Below are 12,360 nucleotides of genomic sequence, written 5' to 3'. Positions count from 1 at the left end.
TGGGTCAAATTAGAAAGGTTCATATTATTTGAACAGATGATGGAGAACCACCTTTCCCACTGCAGCACCTCTGTCTAGAACTGTTTCCAATCAATTGTGCAGGTGTGTCTGTTCCTGCACGCTGCAGCTCATCAAGTGTCTACTAGTGGCATCTCACAAAGAGCAACTTCATGGTCCTCGGAGAATGAGATATAATGTGTGTAGGAGATTGCCCTGCTTTTATGTAACAGAAAGTGTTTTTTGTAGCTGCCCATCTTGATATGCCCAATTTGTTACTGGGAAGCATTTATGCGGTCTAGAGAAGGATACAAAAGGCTGATTGGGTTTACTTATTTGCTTAGTTCTACCGAGATATAACTTAAGACAATTTATGACATCTAATGAATGCAGAGCTCTTTCAGACGGATATGTCAGATACTGAAAGAAGGTTTTTTGAAATACCAGCTCGCTGAGATGAAAGTCAATAACTTCTTTAGGTATGAACTTGGGAATGGCTCTTAGTATGAGTCTCTCCTTTGAGAACTGTAGCAAAGTTTCTGTGATATTAAAGGCCTGGATCTCCCGAACTCTCCTTGCCGATGTTGTGGGCACGATAAATGAAAATTTCCCTATTAAGTATTTTACTTGATATGTGAATTGGTTCGAATGGGTCTGACATCAACTATAGAAGCGCTGTATTTAGCTCCCAAACTGTTGACAGTGTCCTAGTGGGTGGGAACACTCTGAATAAGCCCTTCAGAACTGTTCACAATTCTCTGTGACCATATGGATGGTTTATTATGTTCCCTTTTAAAACCTGGGATAGCTGCCTGGTCAACTCCGACTGAGGTATGCTTGAGCCCCGACTTAGCCAGTTGCGGACGTTATGGAAGTATGATAGCCCCCTAACTGAAAAGGATGTAATCCCCTAGTCTGGCACCACACACAAAACTTCTTCCATTGGGCAAATTATGTCATGTTTCTGCACCCCAGCAAGGAGCGAGGCTCTGTTTGGAATTTTTGGTGGTTAGAGGGAGGATGGAAGAAGTTTGGCTGATCCTACTGTCCTCTTTGCCACCTCCATCCCTTTAGGATGAAGAAAGTGGCTTGAGTTGGTGAGTATGGCTACGGAGGAGCTGGGACAGAGCAGTAATAGATGCTCTTATCCCGTCCCATAGTTATCACCAATACCACAATCCTTGGACATTTGGGAGGGGTTTGGGAATCCCTTCCAGGCCTATCCAATATGTGTGTAACGTCACCGGTGACAACACACAATTAGTAATATTGATGAGGCGGTCCAGAATTGAGCACTGGCCTGACTCACAGAAGACTTTGCAAGGACCAAGAAAGGATCTGGCAATAAGAATCTCCTTCCCTGACCACCCAGGCCGTGAAAGTGGTTGTTCTCTAGCAGGGGGACAAAATGTAAAACGCCAGGTGGGTCCTTGGCTGCCCTTGATGTATACATATCTTATAAGGGCGTACTGTAGTCACCCTTTCATGAAATAAATATAAATATATATATATATATCTAGCTCAAAAGGGTTTCCAAGGGGTTAAATAAAAGAATTGCAAGTTTTGTGTGTATTCATGTTATTGCTATTACATGAAATCAGCAAAGCTTCATTTGAATAAGCATTAGCATTCTCTACCGTGATTTCTTTTTGTTGGCTGTAGTTGCCGCCAACCTTAATATCCAAGATTTTCATCTGAGGCAAATATCCCTTTATTTAAAGAATGTGCCGACTTGCAGAAAATGTGATAACGGGGGCCCTAGGAAGTAATTTGATGGTGTAGTATACAGAACCGTATAGAGTCCTAAATTGTCCTCTTTAACTGGGCACAAATTTCCATGTTTATGGTGCTCTACTTATGGTGGAAAACGTCCAACTAGTATCCCTGGGAAATCTGTAGTAAGTGGATATAGTAAAAGTGGGCGAGTCCTAATGTCTTGAAGGGTTTGAATATGCTTCATTTCCGAGCCTCCAAACAGTTCATACGTGAGTGTCCATTGGCACTGAAGTTTGGAAGTGTTATCTGTTGACTCAAATACAATTCTGGAAATTTAAGGTCATAGTTATAGGTCATATATGATCTTCCATGCAATTATTGCAAGATAAAGTCTCTCAAACAAGCTTGTCTAGAGCATGAAGGTGTTACTTGTTAAAACGGACTTTGTCAATGAGAACGTGTATAAAAACAGAACTACTCCGTATGCAACACAGCTATCCTAACTAAATCGTACCTGCAACCTATCTACATTGTTGGATATATAACCATGGTTCTGTTAGGAACACAGTACATATCCAACTGTGTCTTATTTAAAGAACACTTAAGCAAAGGAACCATCTGTAAAAGGTCAGTAAGAGCCAGCTATCTGTGTGGCAGTGATGAAAACACACTGAATTACCACGGTAGCAGGTACCTCATTAGCAAAATTTAGTTTACTTCCTTTTATCATATAACATATATTATGGCCCCAATATGACTTTATACCTTCACTAATACTGTTATGTGATTCTCCTGTAATGTGACTGTAATACATGCAACTGCCTCTGCTCCACTGGGAGCAAAAACAGGGCAAGAGAAAAAGAGGTACCGAAAAAGTATAGTGGACTGGTGAGGCAGTTAACCGTCAAACCACGACACTGATGCTTCAGAGTTGCACTAAAACAATTACTTTACAAACATCTACCAAACCACAGACTAGTCCTCCCCTCCCTAGTCTACTCACTTAGCCACAGACAGCCACCGGAGTTTACAAAAGAGTGCAGATTATCAGAAAACATGGCTATTTTTAATTTAAAACAAAATCACAGACTGAAAAAAATCAACCAATTTCTTATTTACGCCATTAGATTTTTTTTTAATTTAATGATCATATTTTGTAGCGAGAAAACCTCCATGTGCTTTCTCTTTATGGAAACCTCAAGCTTGACTGATATTCAAGAGTGACAAACACAGACTCACTGGGATACCTGCATATAGAGCGATTGTTAAAAACATACTTGTAATGAATAATATAAATCAGAATAAGTGTAAAACAAGGATTTTAAAAAAAGAATAGAAAATAAATGATTAAAGTTGTTTGTTGCACCTCGATGAAGCAGATCTAGACTTCAGCAATGAAGAGCAATAGTTTTGTAAACATCAGCACAATGTTAGAGCTAGACTAGACGTAGAGGGAAGAACAATTTATAAAATGGACAGCAAGAGAAGGAATTAGTCACATACTGTACAGGATCCAAGGAAAGTCAACAGGAAAAACAGAAAGGTTACTACAGAATACAGCTGGAAAATAGGGGTAGGTGTAAAACGATTTTCTAAATATTGCCAAACAGAAATATTTTACAAATATTATTCATTAAAAATCGAAGTTGATATAGAACGTGAATCGGTATCCTGTGTAGGCCCTTCACCTGCATATGTATGAGTGCTTGCAGATGCCTCTGGGGTCCTTAACATGTAAGGATGGGGATGTCGTAATGTCAGTGTTTTATGGCCCTGTGATTTAATCCACCAGCTGCCAGAGTTGGCCTCTTGGCTAACTTGTTCAGAGTGTAGTGCTCCATCTATGATTTAACATTTGATGTCCGAACTTCAACAGTTGTGCTTGTAAATAAAACTGAATCTTTTGGTGTAGTTTCCTGAGGAATGGAGCACAACAGACTATGTGAGTTGGGCGAGATATCAATCCACATGGTCATTTATGGCCACTAGGTCAGTACTGGCACAGAATTAAGGTGTCAGTGGATATAGCTTTAAAAAAAAAAAATACAAACAAATTCTGTTGTGTTTATTTTTAAATGTTTACTTAATCATGCTATAATGTATTCACATGCTGGATTTGTTCCGAATAGTGATCAAATGATTTGTTTGTACAGCCCATTTGATGTCAGACTTGCTTACTCTTTTATTGCTTTCGTATGTAGAGTAGGGGTGATATTTTCAATGTTAATATTTGCCCAATATTGAGACTGTGCTCTGCATATTTTGTATGGATTTTTCCCTGGCTCATGTACTCCATAGCCATACACTCTATTAACGGTTATTCTTGTGACTTTAGCATTGATAGTTCCTAGATAGATCAGGCAGTAAAAATGTAAAGTGCAAGATTTAATATACTCTACAAAAGACAAAATAGGCTTAAATGCAGAGAAGGCATTTGATAATGTAAATTGGTCATATCTGTTTGCAACAGAATTAACTTTGGAAATGCCTTTGTTGATAGTATTGATTCCATGGGTTTGAGGCAATATTTATATAAATGGATTACTTTCCAGCACAATTCACCTGCTTAATTGAACAAAACAAGGTGCACACCATCACCATAGTATTAAATCTAGCTATCGAACCCTTGACAATAGCAAATGAGTCTAATACTAACATTTTCAGTGTTAAAATAGGACTAAATGACTGTGTAAATTAGTAACAAATATAGGGTCCTACTTTGGCTATAAAATCAACTGAACTAAATCAACAATGATGAAATTATTAAAGTTAACAAAATAAAAAACTATAACAAACTGTCCTTGAAATTTGAAGCTGAACAAACAGTACACGTTCCCACAAAAAATCAAGCCCAGTAAAGTCAGCTTTGAAAATAAAAATTGTGAAACCTGAAAAATCTGAAACCTGGCACAAACTCAATTTGGGACGACGGTAAAAAATGAATATGATAAAGATGAATGTTTTACCAAGGATACTTTAATACTATATAAAATATGTGCAGTCTGGGGAATAACAATTTCCATTTTAAAATAAAAACAATTCCATTTTGAAGAAGAAAACATTTGGCACCAAATACATCTCATTAACTCCATTTAACAAACTAAAGTTTAAATTTCAAAATATTAAATTTGATTTTCCAAAGACAAGGGAGTATCATTATCCTTTTACTCTGCAAAAACACACCATAGATTCAAATCCAATACGCACAACCCTCCCCCCGAAAGGATTTTATTGAAAAGCACGTTATTAAGGAATTACCATTCTCAGTTTTTTTGTTTTTTTTTAGGAGCAAATTAAGGTTGCGATGTATCTGTAAAGATAGTATGAGCTGAAAAAGTTACAAACTCACTTGTTCAAATGAACAGACACCCCTATTTAGGATAGTCCCAAACCTCTGTCACAAAATGATTTAGATTTTTTTGGGACACCTGGATAAATCACAATATAATCTCAATAAAATAAGTGATGGCCTAAAATGAAAAAAATATCTCGTTCTATGATCTAAAAACATGTGGCCTTCCACAGATGAAATAAGGAACTATCTCCAACTATGATGAATTTTGAGAAGAGTGGGACATATTAATCTATATCTGAAATCAAAAGCATGTACTCTTCTTTAAGCTATTTTTTCTAAATATAAAGATTCACAAAAAGCATTCACAGATTTCTGAAATTTATCAGCATCCTATTGATTTAAGCTGAACTTTGAAACACATGAAAATGGCTGGCATAAAGATTTAAAATATCATTCCAAAGTGTCTGTCAATCTGCAAACAGTTCTAACTAAAAAAAAAACTACAAAGAACACACCAGACTCCATTTAAGATGGAAAAATTAGGTCTTCTGGAAGGTAGGGTGCGTTGAACATGCGAAGAACAGCATGCTAACTACATTCACCTGTTTATACAACGTCATTACAAACAACTGGCAATATTTAATGCACTGTAAACAATATCTTGAAACTCAATGAAAAACACAAGATCAAGAACTATTTTTATAACAGTATCGCAAACTGGCCATTTCTAGAAAAAGGGCAGTAACTGTGAATTACTTGTATGTCAGTTTCTCAGACTCATGGTCTTTATTCATATACGCTGAGAATAAATGTTTATTTGGTTTGTATTCATATTGTCCTTCCTGTCTCTTTGGCTTGGTGAAATTTCTTGTTTATTTAATATAAATGTAAGTTTTAAGTTGAGGTGTGAAGGTTGTATTGTGTATTTGGCCCATGAAGGTTTTGGAATGAGATAAGTAATTGTTGTATTTTTGTACCTGAAAAGGCAGCAGATGTTGTGCATGAGTTAATGAACTAGTACAAAAGTTGCTAAATGCTCAAGGTATCGAGTGGACATGAGATCCGAGTGTGGTATGCCTAAGTGATTCCTGAGGATTTGAATTTATGAATGGTGCTGGATCCCAGGTGCAAGGGAAGTTGCAAAGTGCCCAAGATATTCAAGACATGGGACATGCTAGATTGTGATGCAGGACAGAGTTGCTAGTTGGCCTCAAGTTGCAGCAAATACAAGATGCTTAAATGTTGTAAACAGTTATTTGAATGATGCTCATCCGGTTGCCTTCGGGAACTGAAAATGGGAGTAGTATTGCTGTGAGCCCTGTGTTAACTCCAATTTAATGTATGGCGTGGGTTGAATCTGATCTGTGCTGTATCTCGTCTTTGTGTTCTTCCTCACTGTCAAGGGGAACATCAGTGGAATTCTCTCTTGAGTCTTACCATGGTATGTTTAAGTGCCTGCAGAAAGTTTGAGGATGCCCCCAGCCTGGTGAACTATTTTGATATCAGTTGTTCTCCTGTGAGTAGAGCGACCCACAGTTAAAGATGACCATTCACCTGAGCTGAAGAAACATCCCTAGTACATTACTTTTAAATGTGACTGTGTGTGCTTATGAATAACGGGGAAGTTTTTTTGTAGATCCTCTGGCCGGAGAATAATCAGCATATGCAACCTACTAAGCTACAAGTGATTTACTTCTAACGTAGGGTGGGTACAGTATGTGCAAACAGAACATCATGGTAAGATACAAGATTTCAAATACATTAAATGATTAAGATTCTTACTCCAGCTAAAATCAACTTAATTTCTCATCTTGGTGACTTACCGTTTAAAAAAAGGACATGGACTACATCAATCTGGTGACAACAAAAATGCTTGCTGTTATGCACCTCTACTAAGTTGTAAATGAACAATAGGAAGGGAACTAGATCAGTCGTAGAAAGCTCATTTTTAGCCACCAAGAAAACCTAAAATGCCCTAAATGGCCATTTGATTATTAATGCCTACTTTGTGCACTACAAAAACAGAGAAAGACGTACCTCAAACAGTTTCTCAAATTTCTGAAATTCCTCTAACCTAGCTTGAAAACCTTCAGCTAACGCAGCACCTGCAAAACAAAGAGGGCTTACAATGAAGCAGAAACACAATGCACTTAGAAATGTTTATCTTTGGTGATTTTTTTTTTTTAAATAAGCCCTGTTATTGACAGAAATGTAAAGAGAATTAGTAACAGATCAACACTAATTATCATACGATATTTGATGGTCCCATGTGTCAGGCATTCAAGATGAATACATTTGTACAAAATCATACCAGCTTCTGGCATCCCTTGGGCCTTGTGCATTCTTGCATTGAGAACTTCTTTGGCTGATACAAAGAAGATACGGTTTTGTGCCACCCATGGGTCAACAACTTTGAGTTCATTAACCAAAAAGGATTGGCAGCGTTCCAGGTGTTGTTTGCGCACCTGAAAAAGGATTTAAAAAATGTATAAATATATAAATCTGAAGTTAGTGCACTGTGTATACAATCACTTAAAATAATTAGAGCAAGAGTGCTATATTTATCCCACTGAAACACTGCTTTGTCAATAGGACAAGACAATCCAACGTTGTACATTCAGTTTCGGCAATTCTTTTAACAGAAACATAAAATGCTCCACTATCAAATGAACAAACAATCCAAGCACTGTCTAAATCCTGATGTAATCTTGGTGATTCATCCATTTTGATATAAACAAGACCAGAACAATTATAAGCTAGGCGATTTAAGATCAGAGGACCTAAAACGTGTGGGCACAGGAAGATAAAACAGGAGATATTGACAAAAGTCTCTATTGTCCATAACAAGTGAGAAAACCAGTAGCACATCAGAGAAACCCAAGCTGGTAGAAAATAAAATGATTTGGTGACCAAAGGAAAAATGCAAATGAGCAGCTGAGTGAGAGTCACAGAAGCGTTTACCGTTTGGCACACATTTATGTTCAGCACAGCTGGCTCATCTGCACCCACTTAATTCTTTATCGAACAAATACCTGCCCCGATTCACAAAACTGTGTAAATGACCACAATTAAGTTGCTAAAATAGGGAGTTAATCATAATATTCACTAGAGCTATGATGAGCTAAAATGTACCATCATATAGCAAATGTTTGACAGCATTTCACTGTTATTTCAAATACACATTTTGTAGCCATTGACTAACATATTGCAATTAGATTTAGGAGAGTGGACAGACTGCATTGTAAAAAAGTGGCTAGCAACACATGTAACTCCAGATAGTAACAATATTTAGTGGACTCTGGTACAATACAGGCAAGCGAAGCATGAAAGCTTTTTAGAAATGAATTAATGCATGTGTTGATCATTCTCAATTTATTTACTGAAATAATTTGCTTCTCAGTCGAATGACTGTTAAGGCTATACCACAGATTACCCAAAATACTGTACACACTCACATCTTCCATATAATCTGGTTCCGATGCAGAGGCATCCCAGCGGTTGTTCAGGATGAACAGGTTAGGCTTAGAAAGTCTTTCATTAACTTTGTGAAAAAATTGTTTCTCCTAGAAGACCAAAATAAATTATTAGACACACTACAAACTGGAAACGATGTTCTTAAAAACTAACACTCGCTAAGCACTGAGAATCAATATACTAACTTCTGTAGACTAGCAATACTATTAATAGCCTGATGGGGGATGGCTACACCCCTTCCCAATGGTTTGTCTCAAACTGACCCATGTGGGTATTGTTTACTTATGTGCACCTCTGTGTACTTCTCAGTGCTTTCTCTTATGTCCATGGAAAGATTTTCAAGCAAGGACTTCTGAAGGGAGGTGGAGGTGGTTTGATTAAATATGGAATTAGCTCTATAGCTTACATAACTAGGCATGTGAGGTAGCCAAGGTAACTGCTTTGCAAATGGTGTAGTTTGGGATTAAATCAGAAAGGAAAGCCGTATCTGTCCTGACACTGTGCGTGAATGTGGATACAGGTAGAAGGAATGCCATTAAGGGAGCAGCTTCTAAGGATTCAAAGGACTAACCACCTTGCAACAAATGTTTTGGTTGCTTTCTCACGCTAGGTTGAGTCCTAAGTGTCACTAAATCGTAAAACTTAACAAACATGTAATGTCTTCTCAACATTCAAGCTTCCAAGAATTCTTGCCACCACTGTAGTGGGGTTTGGAAACTTTGGATGTAAATTACTTGCTTAAAATTTAAATCTGAGAACCTTTGTAAAGAAGCTCGTAGGCATCTTTACAACTATCTTGCCATTTCAAAATAATTAAAGGCTGCCCACTAACTCTGCGCGAGGACATAAATGAAATGAAGAAAGCGGTGCTCCAACTGAGTAGTTCTGGTAGAAGTCACTGATTCGAAATGCTTGTGAACTAATGCATAATATTCAAAAGCTCACTGGATGGGGTTTGATGATTGGAGTTGAGACATCACGTCAGAGAAATAGCACTCCTTTCCTCAAGCTCAATACCCTGATATCATCTACCTGGCTCTACATGTTCAGGCATTATCCCACTCAAGTTCAGCAACTTTACACAAAGTTCTCCTTGACTGGGAAACACCAATGCTGACCACCTGAAAAAAGGTCAGACATAATTTTTTGATACATTTAGTGCAGTCATTTTATCATCTTAAGAGGTAAGGTTTACTCCTGGTCAGCTTGAGGATCTCTTTGTGAAGCACTTCTTTGGGAACAAAAGACTCTTACCCATCTAGGATACGCTACTTGATGCCAAAGAGAAAATTCAATTTCTAAGTTACAAAGGAAGTTTAGGAATTTGATACTATGTAATTAGTCCGTTCGAGGTGTTGAGACCACTAGTAAGATGCAGTATGTGCCCTAGACCAGGCTTTCTGATTTCTGTCACCACCAATTGAGTAGCTGATGCCATAATCCTCCCCTGGTTGACCAATATTTCAAATTCAAATGCCAGATGATAAAGGTCATGTGAATGTGTAAACTTCCCCCCTTGTAGATGCCAAAACATTGTAGTAGCATTTGTGTAAAAAGTATAAGAAGTTCTCTGCAACCATTCAATGGGTGAATAAATGCTTGAAGGAGTGTAGCTTTTAGCTCAGTAATCCACATAATAAGATTGTCAGTACGCAAGTTTGCATGCCCCTTTTTCACACAAATATGTCACAAATGTTTAATAGACGTTTGAGATACATGTGCACTTAGCACATGTTTCTTGTGTGGTGTAACAAATTAATCTAAGTGTTGCACTTGACATCATTATTAAGCAGTACAGTCACTGAGGATGAGATAATTTACTCATATTTTGTGGTTTATCTTAACGGATTGAAATACTAATTGAAGTCTAAATGAATTAGAAACATTCTCATTTAGTAGAAAATGTACTTACAACAAAGGTGAAATTCGACTGCCATAATGTGTGCCTTAATACTTTAAACAACACTTACTGTTTAGATAACTGGATAAAAATAATTTGTGTATATGTAGAATGTGATTTAATTTAAAAGGATAACCAGTTTATAAAATGTGTGTCTTAATAATTCATATATTTGATTTAATTGTGGTTCTAAGTCATACTGACACGTGATTATTTACTGAATGTTACATGTAATACAAATCTAATGCAATGTATTAGAAACGCATATTAATTTGTGTTTAAAAGTGCACATGCATACTAGAAGTGCATTTTGAATTAATACCTTAACTTGTCTTAACTATTTAGGTCTGTAATTCACTGTGCTGCATAAATACGGTTTTTCATTTCTGCTAACGTGACATTTGTTTTCAGGGGATTTTCACATGAAATGTTAGTTTGGAAATAGATGTGCTATTGTCTTATTCATATAGAGAGTCTGAGAAAGCAACCTTGAAAGTAACACCAAGACACCCAGAGAAGCCATGTTCATGTTGCAGATGATGTTCAGGCGAACAAGGACAGCAACATTCCCAGAACTACCATGCAACCTAATGCTGATGTTGTTAGTTGGGAGAAAATGAATGGGATGGGAGAAAATGAAGCCTGAAGTGGTGTGATCGAAAAAGGCATTTACTAACAGATTTTGCAACATTAATTAGGGCCTTTACTGATTGATAGGAGGACTTCGAAAGGTAGAAAACTATGACTTTCCTTCTTGTCCCCTTGCTTCACTGAGTATGACTTAGGCTTACACTTCACTCTTCTGATCTTCGGAAATGCTGACACCTTCCCCTTTTCACCTCCCATTTCTATTTTTGAAATCATTTTTGCCTTGTTTCTGCTTCCCACCTTTTGTCCTTATGTCTTCTAGTTAGAATCCCAATGTTTGAGAGTTTAGACTCAAGGAACTTATAGAAACTTTCCATAGCTGCTTAGCTTGTTGGCATACTTGCATTCATGTGTAAGAGATTGAGTCGTCTATTTTCTGAGCTTCAGATATCAGTATTACTCTTCTGTATCGCTAGAGCCCAATTACTTGTTTGCCTAATAGTTTGCATCAACTTCTTTAGGACATTGGAACTGCCTGTTGTTAGTGTACCTTTACAGCACTGTTTATTTGAACTTCATTATGAACTTGTAAAAATTCCCTTTAACCCATAGCTACAGACCCTTGGTCCTCATTGTGTAACCAAATGAGTTGCATGGTTAATTAAATTTGATCGCTGTACATGCTAACTACCCTCACATCTCAGTCAGATTAAAAGGTCAATCAGAGGACCAATGTTAAAAGGGAGCAAAAGAAGATAAAAAGTAAAGTTGGGCCCAGAAACGCTCCACCAAGATGACCAAAGATTCTGATTCTGTAGATCACGTAGAAGAGCTTACTATACTATCACGGATCAGATGTAATGGCATCTTCTGGTTCTGAATCAAGGGTCCCAATTTATCAACCTCAGAAAGGTGAAATGCTGAGTGGACATACTGCATAGCGAACCTCTGGCCATGAGGTCCAACATAGGTTCCTGGATTGTTTATATTAGCCCACTGAGCCACCAGTGATCACCCAGACATTCACAGGGTCAATGCAGTAAAAGTAGTGAGTAAAGAGGATACTGCAGTACACTTCAAAAGTCTTAAGCAAAAGAATGCTCTATATTCCGAACAGTTCTGCGTGAACAATTGGTTTTCGGAAGAATTCAGTTTTAGTAAGTTGTTTATTTGTATGTGAAATTTGCCAAATAATAGAAATAAACAATCCATATGTTGGTGGGATACCTTCACACTTTAATCATAATGGGGCCACTAATGCGACTGATTTTGCAGATTAGCCGCGGAAACTTTGACTTTGCCATCTTTAGGAGCAATCACACCAACTCAATGGAAATGTTTTCATAAGCCAGTGTGCAGGTGCAATAGTAATTTTAAAGAACTATTAGGT

The 12,360-nt window shown here is 37.4% G+C and overlaps 1 protein-coding gene across 3 annotated transcripts in view; it reads right to left on the bottom strand.

The window, feature by feature from the left end:
* MFN1 (mitofusin 1) overlaps window positions 1-12,360 on the bottom strand; it is a 206,586-nt gene that overhangs the window by 139,917 nt on the left and 54,309 nt on the right. For all 3 annotated transcript variants that reach the window (XR_011199355.1, XM_069213075.1, XM_069213073.1), the window contains exons 7-9: window positions 8,464-8,571; window positions 7,320-7,473; window positions 7,046-7,113 (exon numbers count right to left, since the gene is read on the bottom strand). Coding sequence is in view for 2 of the 3 variants with exons in the window: in XM_069213075.1 (XP_069069176.1) it covers window positions 7,046-7,113; window positions 7,320-7,473; window positions 8,464-8,571 (330 nt within the window). In the remaining variant the exon portion in view is untranslated. The remainder of the gene's footprint in view (window positions 1-7,045; window positions 7,114-7,319; window positions 7,474-8,463; window positions 8,572-12,360) is intronic.

Source organism: Pleurodeles waltl, chromosome 11, assembly GCF_031143425.1.
Source record: "Pleurodeles waltl isolate 20211129_DDA chromosome 11, aPleWal1.hap1.20221129, whole genome shotgun sequence".
In the NCBI taxonomy this organism is placed as follows: domain Eukaryota; kingdom Metazoa; phylum Chordata; class Amphibia; order Caudata; family Salamandridae; genus Pleurodeles; species Pleurodeles waltl.
The sequence above is the reverse complement of the archived record's forward strand: the minus strand, read 5'-3'. Positions and strand labels throughout refer to the sequence as shown.